We start from the raw sequence: 21,734 nt of genomic DNA, 5'->3' as shown, positions 1-21,734 counted from the left end.
TGTAGATAGAGTCCTTCGCTGCCACGCTCTGGATGAAAACAAAAGAAAAAGGCTGGTCTCACTTAAGAAAATCTTGAGGAACCAGGAAGAGCTATCAATTTTCTTAAATCTCCACCTTGGCATGCTTGTCTTTTTAATATTCTGTGTGACAAAATGAGAAGTCTGCGTAATGTGCCTCATACGAAGTGTGACAGTTGTCCCGAGAAGAAGCGCAAATCCCCTGCAAGCATTGTGAGCTAAACTCACTGTTTCCACAGCAACCTTTTACCTGAAAGAACAGCTCCTGGACTAACAGGGCTATTCTCTTTCATTTGGGCATTTGGCAGACAATTACTTGAAAATAAGTGAGCTCATCAGTTTGAGGCAAACAACTGACAGTAATTGTTACCGTGATAACATTTAAGCATTTGAGTGAAAATTAGAATTTTGGAAAACTCGTATCTACTGAGGGCTTAAAAACTTTCCAGTATCTGAGGATCTTTCTGATGACATTGGGGTGATAGTGACAAATGTGCTTTTTACGCATGGCATACTGAAACGTGTCAGTATTTGGTAGAGTCAATACCTGTAACTCACTGAAACAGCAGTTTCCGAATCACCGCCCAGCTACATGACAGTGCGTGGGTAAATGATCCAGTCGGGGTGCATGGTATGCCAGTGGGTTTTAATGTAGCAGAGTGTGAAAAGTTCATGGATATGGTTTCAGATTCTGCACTACAATGGACATTCAAGACACTGCACTGGTTGAGTCTGATCTAGTAGCGGAGACTGTCCACAGTTATTTAGATAGACTATTTACTTTTTTTTTTTTTTTTGGCAACAGAGTCTCGCTCTGTCGCCCAGGCTGGAGCGCAATCGCGTGATCTGGGTTAACTGCAACCTCTGCCTCCTGGGTTCAAGTGATTCTCCTGAATCAGCCTCCCAAGTAGCTGGGACTACAGGCACGCGCCACCACGCCTGGCTAATTTTTTTGAATTTTTAGTAGACGTGGTTTTGCCATATTGCCCTGGCTGATCTCGAACTCCTGAGCTCAGACAATCCACCTGCCTCGGCCTCCCAAAGTGCTAGGATTACAGGCATAAGCCACTGCGCCCAGCCCTAAAATACTTTTTTTTTTTGGCCGAACTGCATACCTATGTGAAGCCAGATTTTCTTTATCTACCTCAATTGGAACACCACATCACAACAGATTGAATGCAGAAACAGATGTGAAAATCTGTTTGTCTTTTATTAAGCTAGACATTAAATAGATATGCAAAATTATAAAACAATGACACTTTCTTCACTATTTGTTTTTAAAAATATAGCTATTTAAATAATTTATTTATATTAACACATAATGGGTTTTTAAATTTTTTAAGGAATAAATACATAAGTAAATAAATATTTTAAGAATATGTGTTCTAATTTCTAGTATAGTAGATATTAATAGATAGAACCCACACAAATTAAGTCTCTTTGGGACCCTCAGTGATTTTTAAGAACACAAATGAGTCCTGACCTAAAATTGTGGTAGAACCACTTGCTGTGCTAATTATTATTTGGGGGAAGCCCAAATCACCTGGTAGTAATGTATTAATAGTTAAAAAGTAGAGTCATATAATAATCATTTTGTTGTATACAGTATGCAAATCTTAAAATAATCTCAAACCACATTACAAATCAATTTTTCTTTATTATGAAAATTCTATTTATTGAAACGTAAATACATTCAGAATTCTGCAGATGTCTCAAAGGGGTAAAAAACTAAGCAGCTTATTCTCGTAGAACATAACCCTTGAAAAACATGGTAACATTTATAGACACGTGGTTGCTTATCTGCTGTATAACTAAACATTAACATTAGGAGATGTGACATAGTTGTCATGAACAGCAGCATCCAGCTCATTTATTTGTCCCTTTATATTTTGCATGGCAATTTTAATATAGTAGCATTCAGCAAGTTCAAAAGAATGGATTTGTGCATAGTAAAACTTTATAGATACATAAACAGTAAAATGCTTTCGGCTTCCTTGCTAACATGCCTTCCCGCATTGCTTTTTGCAGCTTTTATCCATGACCCAGGATGACTACAAACCTTCTGATGTTAGTATACCCTTAGAGTTCTCATGTATGCATGTGTAAGTGATGTAAAGGCAACAGAAATGGAAGTAGCTCCTTTGAGTCTATTTTAATGATCTATTAAAATTTCCATAAGCTTTTCCATTTTTTGGCATAAATTATATCTGGTAGACTGCTGTTAAAATGAGATTGTTAAAATAATCATACAAAACATATTTAAATTTTAAGAAGCTTTGTGGGCTTTTTAAAAAGCATTTTGTTCTGTAGCTATGCCTGTTACATAAATACGAAGTTTTGCATGCCCATGGGTGCACATACATATATGTATAGGTGGGTGTTATGCTTATCTCAAAAAGTGTAAAGCCAAAGAGACAGAAGGAGGAAACAGGCAATTGTACTTTGTGGTGTAGTAAGGACATGGCAACCTGAAGGCAGGCAGAGATCCCCAGAGGGTGATGCCTCAGCTGAGATCCAAGGGATGTCTGCATTAGTCCTGTGCAGAACCACATAGGGCATAGGGCAGGACAGGGCTGGACCACAGCCCAGGAAAGGCCTAGAGTCCCATATAGCTAGAAGGATGGCTGAGAGGTGGACAGTAACAAAGGCTGAGGCTGGAAAGATCAGACCAAATCTTGAAGTCCTCCTTCAGCCATTTACAAGAGTTTGCTCTTCATACTGAAGACAGCAGGAGCGTAGCATGGTTTTTGGCAAAGTGCAACAAGATCAGATGCACATTTTCCTGTGATCACGCTGTGGAGACTAGAGTTGGAGAGGGAATGTACAAGATTCCCCTTACTGAAATATTTGGACAGTTGGCTAAGTTATTCACCTTGTAGTCAACTCCTCACTGTTTGGTTATGGTGGAGGAAGGGAAGTGGGGATTTGTCTACATTGAAAACCCAGGGCTGCTGTGACAGGTGTCCCTTTCTCTACACTCCCGGCAGGGCCTGCTGGTGACTGTGAACGGCAACCCCGTGGATTACCACACCATCCACCCCAGCCTGCCCATGGAGAACGGCCCCGGCAAAGCCGACCTCTACTCCACCCCCCAGTACCGGTGGGAGCCCTCTGATGAATCCTCAGGTAGGATCCAGCCTGCGGGCACGTACCGTACTCAGGGTCACACTTCTCCCTCATTTAGAAGCTTGGACTCGCTCTGTCTTTTTGTTGTTGTTGCTTGTTTGATGATTTTTAAAACGGTATCCATGTCAGTATCATTAAGCTCACTTCTTTAAGTTCTGCCTGCATTTTGCCCCAGCATATTGCTAGTTGTGTTCTATCCTTGTATACAAAGTAAGTGACATAATTGCGGCAAACTTTGAAAATAAAAGGTGAAAACAATATTTTAAACATGTCAACTTAGGTATAGCATCTATATGTATGTTGGTCTTTCTTTTAGTTGATATTGTAATTATAGTCAGTGCTTTTCCTGGTTAGTGTATGAATTTTTGTTTGTTTGTTTCTTTGGGTTTTTTTATTTATTTTATTTTATTTTATTTTTGAGACAGAGTCTCACTCTGTCTCCCAGGCTGGAGTGCAATGGTACGATCTCAGCTCACTACAACCTTCACCTCCCAGGTTCAAGAAATTCTTCTGCCTCAGCCTCCTGAGTAGCTGGGACTACAGGTGGACACCACCATGCCTGGCTAATTTTTTGTATTTTAGTAGAGACAGGATTTCACCATATTGCCCAGGCTGCTCTCAAACTCCTGAGCTCAGGCAATCCGCCTGCCTTGGCCTCCTAAACTCCTGGGATTACAGGTGTGGGCCACCGCACCCGGCCAAGTGTTTTTTAGGAGTTCTTTTCTTTGTCCATTTAAAAAAAAAACGAGGTTGTCGAAACTTTTGCAAGGCTTTTTTCCTCCCTTTTCTTTCAATTGTTTATGTTGAAGGAGAGCACTATTACTAAAGATGACAAATTGGTGGCCTGGGGCTGAGTTTCACTCTCAGATTTGATTTTTGGTCTGCACAGCATTTAAAAACAATTTTAAATAGCCATCATTTAAAAAGCTGCACCTCTGACCTAGAAATGGACATTTCTGGAATCCCTTGAAGAATGTGAAGGTCTGGCAACACTAGTCCCTTGCCTCTAGAAAACAGCAGTTAACTAGACCTCTATTGTCATTGCCCCTGCCAGGGACCAATTGTCCGTCATCAGTCCATAAAGACAGAATTACAAAGTGACTGTAAAACTATTGGATTTGCATCTGTATTTGTATGTAATTACAGCCAGAGTTCTTAGACCTTGTCCTGCCTTTAGTGAGTGGCCAGCAGCTCTCCAATTTGCGTCTGTGGTACATCACGCTTACTCCAAGGGCCTTTTTGCATAACTCTTTATCAAGTTTATTCTGATGTCTGTTCTTCATAAATCTGTATCAGTACTTCCTGGAGTTGCCCCACAGGGCTTCTTAATACTTAACTGTACAACTGGTTAGTCATATTATCCGACATTCCTCAGTAAGGTTAAATCAAGGTCAGCCACCACCCCCACCCCACCCTCACACCCGTCCCATGATGACACCTGAGTGCTGCATAGCATCAGCTCTACTCCCGGTTTCTGCTTCCTGCGTGCATGTGTTTTAGTTTGCAGCTCAGGCTTAAACTGGAAAGTTCAAGGAAACATGGTGCTTTCCAGTGTGCTCTTCGGAGCCTGGGCACCAGAAGCAAACACATAGGGCCCAAGAATCAGCATCTGTGGCTTCTGCCATTTGAGCTGTTGGGGTCACAGCCTAGACACCCTTCTATTTGCCTATTACTTTCATGAGGACAAATAAATAGAATTTTGACTGCCGACAAGGACAACCCAGTCATACTGAAATCATAAACGGGGCTTTCAAAAGTGAAACAAAAGCTGGAAACGTTTTCAAAATTGAATCTATACACACAAAAAGTATCACAACCAGAAAAGTAGCATGGCGGTAACTCTAAAATCCATCAGATTTGGTGTTTTCACCCCTGTCTATGCCCCCAGGGGCTTTTTCGTATAAACTGCAGGCTCATCCAGTCCTACTGCAGGAGGAATGAGAGCCAGTGGGCTTCTGCCAAGGACACACCATCGTCTCATTGAGGAGCCCATGTGGAGTAGTGTGCACAGTCACTGATTTTTCAGTCATTTATACCTCCTCTTTATGCTGCTAAGACACTTTCTCATGTAACCCACCTATACGTAGCCCATTTGATTTGAACAAGAAAGACAGAAAGGACTTTCTACTTAGTGGCTTAGAACAGCACTGAGTATGGCACACTTTCTCTGAACCAGGAACCTGGGCATCACTAGGCTCGTTCCTCTGGCTCAAGGTTGCTCATGAGGTTGCAATGCAGTCAAGCTGCTGGCTGGAGCTGCTGTCTCATCTGAAGGCTTGTCTGGGGGAGAATCTGTTCCCAGGCTCACTGTGTAGCTGTTGGCTGGCCTCAGGCTCTTGCTGACATCTGGCTAGCAGAGCCATCAGTTCTCACACCTGGGGCTCCCCATAGGGCAGTTCACAGCATGGTAGCTGGCTTGTCTGAGGACAAGCAGGTGAGACAATAAGAGAGCACACAAAGTGAAAACCAAAGTCTTTTTAAACAGAATCTTGAAAGTGACCCTTGATCCCCTCTAAAGTGCCCTATTTGTGTTAGAAGCCTGTCGCAGGTCCCACCCACACTCGAGGGGAGGGGTAACTCAACAGCATGAACACCAGGAGGTGGGGGCTCTGATGACTGGCTTAGAGGCTTCCTTCCATACCTTCTTACATGGAAGTTTTCCTCTCTCAATTACTATATGCTGGATCCCATTACACTGACCAGGCAGAACTTATTGATTCTGTTTGAATTCTAAGGGCTTTATGAATGGGAAACAATTTCTGAAGTCTTAAACACAAGGCTATACCAAAACCATACATGTGCTGCATTGCTTGGAACATTTATACAAGCGTCACATGTTTGCATAAATAGTTAAATAAAGTATTTGTCCATCTAGAAAAGCGAGAGGAGGAAGAGGAAGAGAAAGAAGAATTTGAAGAAGAAAGGAGCCGTGAGGAAAAAAGAAGTATCAAAGTTCATGCCATGGTCTCCGTATTCCAATTTATTATGAAACAAAGTTACATCTGTGCCCTCATAGCTATGATGGTATGTATGATATGATAGTATGTATGATATGATATGATGGTATGTATAATATGATATGTATAATATGATATGGTGCTATGTATGATATGATGGTAAGTATGATATATGATGATATGTATGATATGATATGATGGTATGTATGCTATGATGGTATGTATAATATGATGGTACACACATGGTATATAAGATATGATGGTATGATATGGTAGTGCATATATGATGGTATGTAAGATATGATATGGTGTGTATGATATGGTGTGTACAATATCTGATGGTATGTATGATATGGTGGTATGTATATGATGTGATGGTATGTATGCTATGATGGTATGTATAATATGATGGTACATATATAATGGTATATAAGATATGATGGTATGATACGATAGTACATATATGATGGTATGTAAGATATGATATGGTGTGTATATGATGGTGTGTACAATATCTGATGGTATGTATGATATGGTATGTATGATATGATGGTATGTATGATATGATGCTATGTGCAATATGATACGATGGTATGTATGATATGATGGTGTATGCAATATCTGATGGTATGTATATGATGGTATGTATGATATGATGGTATATATGATATATGATGATATGTATGATATGATGCTATGTGTAATGTGATATGATGGTATGTATGATATGATGGTATGTATGATATGATATGAGGAAGGTATGATATGCTATGTGCAATATGATATGATGGTATGTGTGATATGGTGTGTACAATATCTGATGGTATGTATGATAATGATGATATGTATAATATGATATGATGGTATGTATGATATGATACTATCTGCAATATGATATGTATGATATGATGGTATGTATGATATGATGGTGTGTACAATATCTGATGGTATGTATGATATGATGGTATGTATGATATGATGGTATATATGAGTGGAGGCTGCCAGACTGCTGGAGAAAGGAGACCACAGCCCCGCTGGCTCTAAGTGCTGCTATCCTCTCAGGGCCAGCAGAAGTATAGGAATCCCCCTGATGCCTTGGCAGAGAATGGTCAGCTATGTTAATTTTTCATGGTATATTTATACTACAGATTGTAAAATTGTGTCCTTTTCAACTCTATTTATCCTCTTTTAAGTATTAATACATTTCTTTCAAATTAGCTTATCAAGTCAGACTCTCTCTTATTTTGCCAATTTGAGAGGACATACTAGTTTTTCTAAATGACATTGAAGGTCTTTGAGGTTAACATAGGCTGCTTTTATTCCTTTCAGATAGTGAGAATTATATTCACATCTTATCTTAGATTTGGGTGAGACATTATTCCATCTTAGCTACCGTAACTGTTTTTTTTTTTTATTTTTTGAGATGGAGTCTTACGCCTGTCACTGGCCTGGGTACGTGGCCGCGATCTGGCTCACTACAAGCTCCACCTCCGGGAGTTCACACCATTCTCCTGCCTCCAGCCTCCCGAGCAGCTGGGACTACAGGCACCTGCCACCATGCTCAGCTAATTTTTTTTTTTTTTTTTTTTTTTTGTATTTTTAGTAAAGACGGGGTTTCACCGTGTTAGCCAGGATGGTCTCAATCTCCTGACCTCGTGATCCACCCGCCTCGGCCTCCCAAAGTGCTGGGATTACAGGCGTGAGCCTTCGCGCCCAGCCAGCTGCAATAATGTTTTACCAATATGAGCATCAAGCAACCGTGGTTCCCTAGAGCACCTTCCAATTGTGAGCTCTCAGTTTATACGTGTTTCTACTCACCATCTGCAACATCACAGCTTCAAAATAGTCCCTTGGCCCATAGATAGAAAATAAAAGAAGCTATAATCTCTCCCTTTCCCAAAAACAAATTTTCTCAGGAAATTTGATTTATTTTTGAGAAACCTAACATTCTTGTTTAAAATACGACTCTTCTAAATTCTGTGGTCAACAGTGAGATCCTATGGACACCTTTGATGATAAAAATAAAAATATTCTTTAACTCAGGGGACATAGAACCTAGGCACAGTTTCCCAGGCACTCAGTCCAGGTGCTTCTCAGACGAACCTGTGTGTGCTCAACTTCGGTTTCCAGTAAGGAACACAGCCACATGCGAGAGGAGGCTGGGAAAAAGAAAGCACCACAAAATTGAAGAGGCCAATTTGGGGATTGCCAACTCTAGTCTTCAAATAAAATTAGTTCTGTGCTCTTTGGTTACTTTTTGACATTTTCTGTACATCAACTGTTACTTTAAACTGCAGCAGATCTCTCATTCTGAACTCACAAAAGTGTACCCTATTTTTTTTCTCCCTAAGCCAGTAAGTTTGGTCTTTTCTTTAAAGCAATAGAGCTAAATAAAGTAAAATAAAATATTTGCTTACACGTTTTGTTAATTAACTGAAAAAAATCTATTGTGAAAACAACACAATCCTTCATTAAAAATGTGCCCATGTCTGGTACCATTCTGCTGTGCTAATGGAGCTACAATATTAAAGCTTTAAAACCTCCCGTCTTCCAAGCCACCACTCCATGGCTTGGGGTCTCCGTCACTCCACTACAACTCTCTACTCTCCCTGGTTTGAATATTGTAGAATATTTGAACTCTTTAGAGTTTTTACCTTACCAGGGTGGGGGGACCGAGCACTGTACTAACCATGGTCATGTTTCCTTTTCTGTCCTCCGGAGGCCTGGAGCATCACCTATCACAGCTGGCTGACCTTCGTGCTGCTGATCTGGTCGTGCACTCTTTGGATGATTCGCAACAGAAGAAAATATGCCATGATCAGCTCTCCCTTCATGGTGGTTTATGGAAACCTATTGTTGATATTACAGTATATATGGAGTTTTGAACTTCCTGAAATTAAAAAGGTTCCAGGATTTTTAGAAAAGAAAGAGCCAGGAGAACTCGCTTCCAAAGTAAGTGAATAGAATAAAATAAAACAAAACAATGACACAAAACCACAATCATCATCATCATTGTATCCAACAGAAACCTTACAAAAACAGGTTCCAAATATTCACTGCTTTGTAAAAATGAACAAATATGAGACCAGAGGACACAATTTACGGTGCTTAGAGGCCTCTATAATTTAAACATGAACATATACTACACCATGATTTAGCTTTTACTTAGAAATGACAATGTTTTCCACTCAAAGAAAACTTGTATAATTTTTTTTAAGTATAAATCCTACTAGAGTAAAAATGAAGTGTGAAAAGAGGAAAATACAGTGTAAAATGTGTTAAGGAGTACAGGGCTGTCTTTGATTACCATTTTATAAAACATGCTTAGCACATTAGTGTCACAAATAAGTATTGATTATTTATGACGTTTTTCTCCAATTCCTTCCTAAAGAACATTTTTAGCAGCAAAAATTAAGTATGACACTTACTGTTTTTCTTCTACTGATTATATGATATGTTCTTATCTGAGTTAGAATGTTCATACTCTTTTCATTACTCATTTGTTTTTATGAGCCATTTTAACAGTTTTATTTCAAAAGATTAGATTTCCAAATTTACTGTTTGTTTTGTTAACAAAATGGCAGACTAAACACACATTCCCTTTGTGTTAATAATTTAGTTTTAAGACAGGAAAAATAAACGTGTATATATTGAATGGGTCTTGGAAATCAGTATCTTTGGAGGAGATGGTCATTTACATCACATGAAATCCACCTTTCCTGGGAGCAGCTGCCCACTTTAAGGATTATCACACATCCCATATCCAAGGCAATCAGCTGTCAATGGGGTAGAGTACACTAGGGCAAAGTTTGCTGTTCGTAACAGATTTTTGGGTGAAGAACTACTGGGGTAAATGACACACATTCTAACAGATGAATTCTAGTGACAGAGGTAAGAATATAACCCCTGTGTTCATGGACCAAGGCATTTCATTCATTGATCCATTCATCCCAGACTCCCACGCCTGCTTCTTCTCCTCGCCCTGCTCCATGCTGAAAATCCCACGTTGTACTCTCACTTACTCTGTCTCCCTCTTTCCTCTTAAACACAGACCCACACACAACATATTCACACACAACTGGTAACTTAGTCTTCTTCTACTTAAAAAAATCAAAATTATATTCTTTTGACTGTGTAAATTCATCGCAGTCTGACTCCAAATAGCAATGAAACTGCTAAAATGGCGTGCCAAGTCACTGGTTGAATTAGCTCCTGTCGAATCCAAAATTAACAGTTCTTTAGGAGGAAAACATTATTTGGAAAATAAATTTGTTACTCGTGGAAAAAAAAATGTTATTCTGGGAATCTAGGTCTGCGCTTGTATTTTAATGTTCCCAGGGACTCAGAAAAAAGTGCAAGGTTTTGTCATAGAAGATAGTAATACACCTCCAGGCATATAACATTTCTATTACAATAACGTGTAAAACCCAGTTTTAAACACACACGGTTTATGGAGTGTAGTGGATGAGTCAGTGTGATAGAGAATGAGAGAACAGAATCTCCTCCTCAGTCCTCAAGGGTCTGAACCCCTCCCAAGGAGCCGGACTTACCTGCTTGGCAGCTTTCCTCAGTCCCAGAGCATCTCATTTCTGGCTCCATATCAAGACCTTTTATTGAATAACTCAACTTCTCTAAGAATGATGTCCCACTTGCTCTCAATTACTCTTAACCTCTCTGAATATGCATTGGAGAAACAATTCCCCCCAATTTGCAGCAATAGTTCAATTCATAGTGGCTTCCAGAATTTTAACTTCAGATTTGCATACATGTAGGCACTCCGGTTCTTGATTTCATTAGGCCCTGGGCATATTGGCCAGGACTTATTGGCACTAGTCTATGTTGAAAGTAAATGATAAGTAGACATTTATGGATAGGTAAGTGGTCAATTCAAATTGAAAATGACCCATTCATTTATATTTATTTATATTTTATTTTGTTTTATTTTTTCACTTCACTGGAAAATATTTATAAAAAGTCTACTATGAACCACAAGATACCACTTCATGTCTACTAGGATGACTATAATTTTTTTTTTTTTTTTTTGAGATAGAGTCTCGCTCTGTTGCCCCAGGCTGGAGTGCAGTGGCGCGATCTCGACTCACTGCAAGCTCTGCCTTCCAGGTTCACACCATTCTCCTGGCTCAGCCTCCCGAGTGGTGGACTACAGGTGACCGCCACCACTCCCAGCTAATTTTTTTGTATTTTTTTTTTTTAGTAGAGGCAGGGTTTCACTATGTTAGCCAGGATGGTCTTGATCTCCTGACCTCATGATCTGCCTGCCTCGGCCTCCCAAAGTGCTGGGATTACAGGCGTGAGCCACCGTGCCCAGCCAGAATGGCTATAATTTTTAAAAAGGTAGATAATAACCAGTGCTACTGAGGACATGGAGAAGTTGAAACGGTCACACGCTGCTGGTGGGAATGTAAAATGGTGCAGCAACTTTGAAAAACAAAGTGCCAGTTCCTCAAAATGTTAAACGTAAAATTACCGTAAGACCAGCAATTCCAGTCCTAGGTTCATTTACCCAGGAGGATTGAAACCATCTGTCCACACAAAAACTTGTATATGAATGTTCATAGCAGAATTATCCATCGTAGCTAAAATATGGAAATGATCCAAATGCCTATTAACTAATGAAAGGATAAAATGTTGTATGGCCATGCAATGGAATATTGCTGGGTAATTAAAAGAGATAAAGAACTGTGCATGCTACCAGTGGATCAACCTGGAAAACATTATGCTAAGTAAAAACAATCCCTTACAAAAGGCTACCTATTATATAATTTCATTCATAAAAAATTTCCAGATTAGGCAAAACTATAGAGACAAAAAGTGAATTTGTGGTTGGCTAGGGCTGAGACAGGGAGAAAAGGAAGTACCTGCCATGGGGCTTCTTACACAGGGTTGATGAAAGTGTTGCAAAATGCATTGCAGTGATGGTTGCATAACTCTGAATATACTAAAAACCACTGAATCTAAATGGGTGAACTGTGTAGTATGTGAATTATATCTCAATAAAGCTATTTTAAAAAACCACTGTGTGTGACCAGGCATGGTGGTTCACACCTGTAATCCCAGCACTTTGGGAGGCCGAAGTAAACAGATCAGCTGAGGTCAGGAGTTCAAGACCAGCCTGGCTAGCATGGGGAAACCCCGTCTCTACTAAAAAAATACAAAAACTAGCCGGGCATGGTGGTGTATGCCTGTAATCCCAGCTACTTGGGAGGCTGAGGCAGGATAATCGCTTGAATCCGGGAGGCAGAGGTTGCAGTGAGCTGAAATCATTCCATTACACTCCAGCCGGGACAACCAGAGCGAAACTCCCTCTCAAAAAACAACGCAACAAACCTACTGTGTGTTAGGTACTATATTTCCTAAACAATAGAGTTCCCCCAAATCAAAAAGTTTTTGATTTCTTCGTCCTTAAGAAAATGTTACTCTAAAAGTATGAGCGCTTAGAATTAGACTCCCTGCAGCTTTAGAAGATTAATAATAAGGGGTTCTATTTTCTGGGATGAAATTTTCCTTTTCCCATCTATGGAATTCTTCAAAATAAGGAACATTGCAGTCAAGGGAGTATTATGCAAGAAGTATGTCTTCCTTTTACAATTGTAATGACGTCACAGTCAGGAGGGAACCAACCAGGGACCAGCACCTCATGGGAGACCACTTGTTGCAGTTGATTTCCTGCCCAGGTGGAAGTCGTTAGACAGGTTGGGTTCATCTTCCTCAGGACTTGCGTGGTGCTCCTGGCACCCAACACAAGCATGGGAGCATCCTCGGAAAAGGGACTTAAAAGCCGTGAATCTCAGCTGAAATCAGGCAGGTGACCTGACTCTGTCTCCAATAAAAATGTTTATTTATGGTGCTCCCACTGGAATGAGGAGAAAATGTTGTATTTGCTGAATGTTTTTACATTCCAAATGGTTGCTTAATTCTTGTTTTGCTGCTTCTCTACTTTCAGATCCTTTTCACCATTACTTTTTGGCTACTGCTGAGGCAGCACCTCACAGAGCAAAAAGCTCTGCGAGAAAAAGAAGCTCTTTTATCGGAAGTCAAAATTGGCAGTCAGGAAAATGAAGAAAAAGGTAAATTAGTGTACATGGCGTGTGGCCAGAGAGTTTGGTGCTCAGCAAAATTACAGAGAAAGAGCCCCAAAATACATCAGAAAGCTTCAGAATAAATGAAAGTGGAATGTAAAGTTGGAGCACTAAGTAATGTTATTATAGCGTGTGACTTTTGAGGTGCACGTGAGAGTTCCAAAGGAGTGTTAAAAATATGCCATTTGGGCCCAGCGCGGTGGCTCACGCCTGTAATCCCAGGACTTCGAGAAGTTGAAGTAGGCAGATCACGAGGTCAGGAGATCAAGACCATCCTGGCTAATATGGTGAAACCTCATCTCTACTAGAAATGCAAAAACTGGCTAGCTGGAGCAGGTGGCTGACCTGAATCCCAGCTACTGGGAGGCGAAGGGCAGGAGAAATGGCGTAAATCCGGAGGCCGGGCTTACGTGGCGAGATCGACCACTGCACTCCAGCCTGACGACAAGCGAACTCGCCTCAAAAACTTCCCTTCTTCTTTCTTAAAAATAGTATACCACAATGTAAAAACAGATGATGATGATGTTATCACCTTGATAGTTTTAGACCTGCTATATAGGTAAAATAAGAACAGCTTGCTCCTAACTCCCTAGATATGCCAATAAATGTAAGTTTAATGTTTGTAGAATGGATTGAAGAGTATTTGTGAGGTTAAGAAGCACTGTCTGTGAAAAGGAGCCTATAAATGTCCACAGAAGCTGGGCTGGTAACCTTAAGATTTAACCAGTAACCATAAGAACCAATGCAGGCATATATATATATACACACACACACACACACCCCTCTATACGCACACACACACACACATATTTATGTTTAGTTTCTTATTTAGACCTACCAATCAGTTGTTTTTCAGTAACAAAAGTCTGTTCGTAAGATTCAAATCTTGCCTATATGATTTGGATGTCTCTGTTCAACATAGTGATTAAATTAACCAGTTAATTTTGGTAAAAAATGGTTAATTTGATATCAACAATTGCTCTGAGCCCTCACTTGATTTTCACTCTCCTCACTCTGTGAATCTACTAGTTGTTTGAATAAATTATTCAAATTAACCCCAATAATTATTTTGAAATAATTATTCAAGTTCTTCAAATATAAGACTTTGTAACACAGAGATGAGTCCCATGTATTAGCATATTTTAAAGCAACACAATGTGAGTTTTTTATTTTGATCCATTAAATTGTTTTAAACTTAAATTACAATTACTCTTTCAATCTAATTTAAATTAAATTATGTTTCGCTGTATCTTAAATTTTGAGTTATTTAAAAGCATGCTTTTTTGGTTAAGATTGATAGCATTAACCACATTTGGTAAAGTACTACTTGGATTGTCTAGAGCCGTGAAACAATTAGAATTTGAAATTGATATAGTCATTTAGATTTGTGCTATTGTTGCCTATTTATTTTTTTCATCTCACAGCACTTAAAGCTATCACTCGGTATCAGAAATTTAAAAAGACCTTGTATATAAATTAGTATTACCAAATTTATTTTCTTGTAAACTCTATTTTGAGAAGGTTATGAAAATTGACTTTTAATCTAGTTAGGAATGTTGCTGTGTTTATGAGAATAGTTTAAAATCACTCAAATTATACAATAACTTGGAAAATGCATGCCTCTACATCCTACATATATCACACGTGGTCAAAGTGTGGTTCTACACAGATAACCAGCTAAGTATAACAGTATAGTTTTCTATTTGAAGATGAGGAACTTCAAGATATACAAGTGGAAGGAGAGCCCAAAGAGACGGAGGAAGAAGAGGAAGTGAAGGAAGAGAAGCAAGAGAGAAAGAAGGTAGAGGAAGAGGAAGTTGAAGAAGAAGATGAGCAGGACATCATGAAAGTCCTGGGCAATCTGGTGGTGGCCATGTTCATCAAGTACTGGATCTACGTCTGTGGAGGCATGTTCTTCTTCGTCAGCTTCGAGGGTAAAATTGTAATGTACAAAATCATCTACATGGTGCTGTTCCTGTTCTGTGTGGCCCTGTATCAGGTAGGTACACAGTTGATCATTTTAATTCTCACATCTGTCCCAGGAATATACATGAGCTACCTTTGCAGAGATTCTAAATCACCAGACTCATGAACATAGATAAAGTGATTGGCAAGATTCAAACATTATATCCCAAGAATCCTAAAATGGTAAATGACTGTCTTCAACTTCTTTACTATTTCAAAATTTCAGGGCTGGATGCAGTGGCTCATGCCTATAATTTCAGCACTTTGGGAGGCAAGGGAGGAGGGCTGCTTGAGGCCAGGAGTTCCAAACCAACCTGGGCAAAATACTGAAGTCTTGTCTCTACAAAAAATTTTCTTAAATTAAAAAATTAGCCAGGTGTGGTGGCACACCTGTAGTCCTAGTTTCTTGGTAGGCTGAGGCAGGAGGATCACTTGATCCCAGGAGGTCAGGGCTGCAGTGAGCTATGCTTGTACCACTGCAGTACAACTGGGCAACAGATTAAGATGCCATCCCTAAAAAAAAGTAAAAATAAAAAATTTAGGTTGTTGAAAAATCAGGAAAAAGTTCATACATAAGTTTTCCAAAAATTATTCATCAAAAAAATCTGTAAAATTGAATTACATTTCTATTTCTTTCTTTTTATTTATTTACTTTATTTTTTATTTAATTTTATTTTTTTTTTTTTTTTTTGAGACAGAGTCTTGCTCTGTCCCTTAGGCTGGAGTGCAGTGGCGTGATCTCTGCTCACTGCTCACTGCAATCTCCACCTCCTAGGTTCAAGCGAGTCTCATGCCTCAGCCTCCCAAGTAGCTGGGATTCCAAGTGTGCACCAACACCTCCAGCTAATGTTTGTATTTTTAGTAGAGACAGGGTTTCACCATTTGGCCAGGCTGGTTTCAAACTCCTGGCCTCAAGTGATCTGCCCTCCTCGGCCTCCCAGAGTTCCGGGATTACAGGCATGAACCACTGCACCTGGCCTGTAAAAATTGAATTACATTTTAAAATAGTAATTTAAAAGCTAGATAATCTGAAGTCGTGGAGTATTCCTAGGTATACTTTTGCATTTCAGGCTTTAGGGTCAGAAAACGATGTATGTGTGGCATGTGCCTGCTCTGTGTGTACATATATATGTGTAGTGCACTGACTGCTTTCGTATTTCATTAATTAAAAGGATTTCATTCATTAAAATAATTTAATATATGAAATGCATTAAAGTGAGTTAGCTCTCCACAGACTCACTTTTAACTGATGATAAAAGAGGATCTAATAATAGAAACACATGGAACAGTAAAATATCTTGCAGGTAGCCAACAAAACAAATAAAAGAACTACAATAAACGAGAGTATATCATATGTTAAGATAAAAAAATCTCAAAAGAAATCAGTGAACTTTTGAATACTCTTAAAAATTCAGGATGGATGTTCTCTAATGAATATCCACAGCTTATGGTAAAATGAGATGTCATTTTTTCTGTGGTTGTTTCACATTTTCATTCATACAATATTGCTTTCAATTTCAAAATGGATGTGGTTTTCTCTGAGCAGTGATAATAACCACAATGACAGCAGCACCTACCCTACTGTTCCTTGAGCGCCCCCTATGGGCCAGATAGCTTGCAGGAACCCGTAAATACCTATTTCATCCTCGTAGCAACTCTGCAAAATAGGCACTTATGGAGACGCTCAGGAAGGTTCAGCCACTTCCCCAAAGACAGAGTTAGCAACCACTTATAGAACTGGGGTTCTAACCCAGGGCGACTCCACTATGTTAGGCATGGAACATTAAAAACTAGAAATGAAATAGGCTTTATTTTCAGACATTTGTGAATGTAATCACTTGTCTTACTTGAATAAACCAAATATTTTTGTGAGTTTTTCTAAAATGATTTTTTTCTCGTTTGTTTTTTTCCACTATCTGATTTGCAGGTGCACTATGAATGGTGGAGGAAAATTCTAAAATATTTTTGGATGTCAGTGGTTATTTACACTATGCTGGTGCTTATCTTTATATACACATATCAGTTTGAAAACTTCCCAGGCCTGTGGCAAAATATGACTGGATTGAAAAAAGAAAAGTAAGTAATTTTGAGTTGAAAAATGATGAACAAGATGAAGACTTGAATGCATATCGTTCAAAAACATCTTTAAGGAAGATTTTAGCAAAGCATGATGTCATCACTGTCTATAAGTTCGTCAAGAATAGAAATTAAAACTTAGAGATTTTTGTGTTCCCTTTACTTAGCCCTTAGCTTAGAACATAGTAGGCACTCCATGAATTTTCAGCCCCATTTTAATGAAATGACATTTTCTAATGTTAGTTTCGTGTGAAACACACCTAGCACTTAGTCATGCTTTCTGCTCTCCACATTGGAGCGCAGCTCTTCAGTTTATAAGTAAGTTCATGCACTTATAAAGTAGCAGCCTTTGCTCATGTATGTTGCTGCGTGCTTAGATTCCAAGGAGTATTTAGTGCCATAAAGAAATAAATTTCTCTAAGTGCTAACAGACTTGTGATAATGAGATGGTTTTTCCCATGCATGTAGTAAGTAGCGCTCTATTCTTCTCTAATTTGCTTCTGTAAACTTCTGAAATTAGTTTGGAAATCCAGCCAGGATTGGGTTTTGAGCTGAAAATATTGATGTGGCTGAGAAAGAAGTCCCTTAGAAGTCTCTGTCCCTTAGAAGGGAACTAGACCAACACAGCTGAAGTGTCTATACAATAAGCGTTTATGAAATGCTGTCCATGGGCTGACACTGTTTTGTGCCTGGAATATGACAGGGAACAAGACAGATAAAATCTAAGCCCTGTAGATCTTATATTCTAGCAGAGGAGACAAACAAGAAAACTATTTAGTGTAAAATAAGTCTGTTACACTTTGTGACAGGTCTGTGAAGGAAACAGACAACAGGCTGAGGCAGTGAGTAAGGGGGAACTATAAATGAGTGATTGGCACGGGCTTCGCTGAGGAGCTGGTTTAAACTGCAACTGAAGCATAAGAAGAAGCTTGTCTTAGGAAAAGTGTGTGAGTTTGAGCCTGGGGTGTGGAAGGGCATTTCAGGCAGAGGGAACAGCACATGCGAAGGTCCTGAGGCAAGTCAGAGTTTGGCATAGCACATAAGAAGAACTGAAGACCAGGGGTGAGTGGACAGCGAAGAGTGGGGAGAATTCAGGCAGGCAGTTGGGATGTGCATGGCTTGTAGGCAGCATTATTTGTATTCTATTCTTGGTGGAATTTTCTAATCTTTATAGATCCCTTGAGTAGCTGAGAAAAAGCGATGTGTGGGAGGAGAAACAAGGAGACCAGTTAGTAGGCAGCAGCAGTGAGAAATGTGAGAAATGATGGCAGCTTCCCCTACACTCAGTGGAGGCAGAGACGGATAACAGGAGTGGGCCGTTCAAGAGGTGCTTAGGAGGCTGAAGGAAATGTGGATGAATGAGATATGAAAGAAAAGAACATAGGTCTCGTCTGACTTCTCAATTTGCACAGGGTAGACAGTTGTACCATTTATTGCTTCAGGGATACTAGAGTGGGGAGAGGGATGTGGAGGACAGCTTTGCTAAGAAAACTAGGAAAATCAAGAATACTGTTTTGGAAACACTAAATATGAAATAACTGTGAAACAACCGATTTCCAGTAGCAATTTGGGCACAGGAATCTTACAGGAGGGGCCTGCACTGTAGATGTGCCTTGAGTCCTCAGTGTAAGGATGATGTCTAAATCCACAGAAGAGGATTTCCCTAGCGGGCAGGCACAGCGGGAAGAGAGATCAAAACCCAGTCCTGGGGATATTTTAGCCTCTAGGGGTCCAATAGAAAAGGAGGAGATCATGGAGGAATAAGAAACCAAGAGAGTGTGATGGCGTCAAAACCACGCTTGCCTCAAGGAAGACCAGAGGTTTAATTAAATAAAGCTAGAGAAGTAGCCCTTGAATTTGGCAATGTCGAGGTTTTTACTGACCATTGTTAAAGGAGGTTAGCTGGCTTGGTGGAAACGAAAGCCATATTGGATCATATCAGAGAGAGTGATGCAATAAACGATAGAACTGACAGAAGTATAAGACTGTGATGTAGTTTATCACAAAGACTCTGTGACTTCATTGCCTAAGAGAGGCTCCTGCTTTTTATTTTGTTTTGTTTTGCAGGCTTGAGGATCTTGGCTTAAAGCAGTTCACTGTGGCTGAACTATTCACTCGCATATTCATCCCAACCTCCTTTCTGCTGGTGTGCATTTTACACCTGCACTATTTCCATGACCGGTTCCTTGAACTCACAGACCTCAAGTCCATTCCCAGCAAAGAAGACAACACCATCTACAGGTGAGCCACTGAAAGAGACACAGACCTGTTGTTAACAGGAAGGCAGCCTTCAACCCTACCTGAGGTTGGCCACCTTGCGGGAAGCCAGTAATCTTGAGTTTCAGCCTTGAATTTTCCGTTAGTATCAGCTTGAGAGGAAAAGAGGAAAACGTGGAAGATTCTATGACACGTTCTGAAACAATGGGTAGTGACTCATAACTGGTTAATGTAAAGTGATCTTGATAGTCTTGTGAGATATTCAGAGTAGCTGTGAAGATTTAAATATTTTATAGTTGATATTTTAGAGTTGATAGAGTGTATTTGTGTCTAGGCTGGTTATATGTTTTTAGAACATTTACAGAATCTGGCTAATTCAGAGGATTTTTCCATTATGCTGACCACAAGTACAGAAGTCTTGTGAGAGCATAGCAAGAGATGATGGGCAGAGTTTTCCCTCCATTTTGGAAATAAAGAACTTTGGCTAAAAACACAGAATCTGCAATTGACTAGTAACTACAATCATATTTAAGGAGACAACATGATGACAATATCTTCTTTTAGCAGCTTACTGTTGTTTTCTCCTGATCAATAAATATAAATTGTTTGTGAATAACAGATGGGATATTACTTTTCCTGCCCATGTTTTTTCAAACCACAATGGGTTATCACAAATCCTTCACTGCGTTCCATCACGGAGACGTCGCAAGCATTCTTCTAGTGAATGCTGACAGTGGTCTTCCTCTCTGCCTCATGTTTAGCCTGTGATTCAGATATTGGAAAAATACTTGTTAAGCAGCTAAGGGAGCAAAGGGCTGTATTGAGAGGAGCACAGAGGTCACGGATGAAAATTCTCCTTAATTATTTGACTTTAAGGGAAAAAAAAGGAGATATCAATCGAAGATGAAGTAAGAGTTCATTATATGCATTTTGTAAAATGCAAACTTCCAGTGTTTTACTGTGTAGGAACTAGAGTTATGGATAGACCCAAAACATTTATTAATGACAAGAAGCATTTTATAATCCTTGTATGACCAGCAGATTCACTTTCCTTATTATGTTGTGTTTCACCTATCATTCTGATACTTCAGATGACTCGTAGCCCATGGAACCAAGAGGTATCAGTCAGTCATGACTTGTTTTTTATCTAGCCATCATGAAAAATCAGGCTCTGCTAAAACCTGTCTGCTCCCAAGGCCCCAGCAGGGAGGAGGGCATGGATGGGGTCAGTGGCTTACCCTCTCCATATATGTACTCCTACTTACTGCAGTGATGATCAAACATTAGGAAAAATAGAGTAGTTATTAGAAGTTTTGGGACCCCCAAAAAAGATATCACTCATAGACAAACTTGATGGCGGGGAAAATCACCCCAAGTTTAAAAGTTTACAAAGACAATGCCTGCACATAAAAGTGAGAATTGTCAGTAATCAGAAAAAGGATCTTTTTATGTCATTAGTTTGACATTGCTTGTGATCTGTGTGGATAAAACTAGTATTTGATATTTAATTCTGACCATGTAACATGTTTTAACTGACTCTAAGCTCTCACCATTCTTTTCAAGGGCCTTATTCAATAATTACACAGGATTTTAGTTAGCAGAGCCTATTTGTATGTTTGTGAAGGAGTTGTAATTATTAAGCATTGCTAATGAAATCTTTTTAAAAATGTTTTTCTTCCAAATGTCATTTCTTCTCTTGCATATTCATTTATTTTTCTCACTAAAAGTGCCTCCAGCATGCAGGAGCCTTTTTCTTGCCATTTTTCTTAATGTGGATGTGTCTGAGTCTTCTGTCATGCAATCAAACAGAGATACAATTCACCATTTATCCAGAAAAGTAGAAACATGCAGGACCACAGTTTTGCAGAAGACAGTTAGGCTCACCAGCCTAGAGACTCCCAGGTTTTGGACCTAGCGTATGTGAAAACTGAATTAAGGTCCCACAGAATTCCCTTTAAGCACGTATAGTAGTGTTCAGCCTGTGCAGGTTCTGAGGAAGGACTGCAGCACACAGCAGGATGTAGGTTCTGTGTTTCCTCAGCTGCCGCTTCACAGCCTTTCCCTGCACCCCGGGGCAGAGAAGAAAGATCTAAATGATCTGTAGCGATATGAGTCCTGACTTGCCTTCCTTGCAGCTGTGGCTTGGCCCTAAGCACTCCCTCAACGGTGAATTTTCCAAGTAAATGTAAGGGGTGAGGAGAGTGTGTAATGCCAGTTCTCTGAAGAGTTTAAGCACGTAGGATTTCATTTTTAGTTATATGAAGAAGAGTTTTCT

General features: G+C 39.6%; 1 protein-coding gene across 3 annotated transcripts in view; it reads left to right on the top strand.

The window, feature by feature from the left end:
• Nucleotides 1-21,734, top strand: part of PIEZO2 (piezo type mechanosensitive ion channel component 2) — a 460,524-nt gene that overhangs the window by 329,230 nt on the left and 109,560 nt on the right. For all 3 annotated transcript variants that reach the window (XM_031658679.1, XM_031658680.1, XM_031658678.1), the window contains exons 10-17: nucleotides 2,047-2,085; nucleotides 3,006-3,144; nucleotides 6,020-6,168; nucleotides 8,823-9,053; nucleotides 13,066-13,189; nucleotides 14,911-15,200; nucleotides 17,094-17,242; nucleotides 19,310-19,483. In XM_031658679.1, coding sequence (XP_031514539.1) covers nucleotides 2,047-2,085; nucleotides 3,006-3,144; nucleotides 6,020-6,168; nucleotides 8,823-9,053; nucleotides 13,066-13,189; nucleotides 14,911-15,200; nucleotides 17,094-17,242; nucleotides 19,310-19,483 — 1,295 coding nt within the window. The remainder of the gene's footprint in view (nucleotides 1-2,046; nucleotides 2,086-3,005; nucleotides 3,145-6,019; nucleotides 6,169-8,822; nucleotides 9,054-13,065; nucleotides 13,190-14,910; nucleotides 15,201-17,093; nucleotides 17,243-19,309; nucleotides 19,484-21,734) is intronic.

Source organism: Papio anubis, chromosome 19, assembly GCF_008728515.1.
Source record: "Papio anubis isolate 15944 chromosome 19, Panubis1.0, whole genome shotgun sequence".
NCBI classification, from domain to species: Eukaryota; Metazoa; Chordata; class Mammalia; order Primates; family Cercopithecidae; genus Papio; species Papio anubis.
The sequence above is the reverse complement of the archived record's forward strand: the minus strand, read 5'-3'. Positions and strand labels throughout refer to the sequence as shown.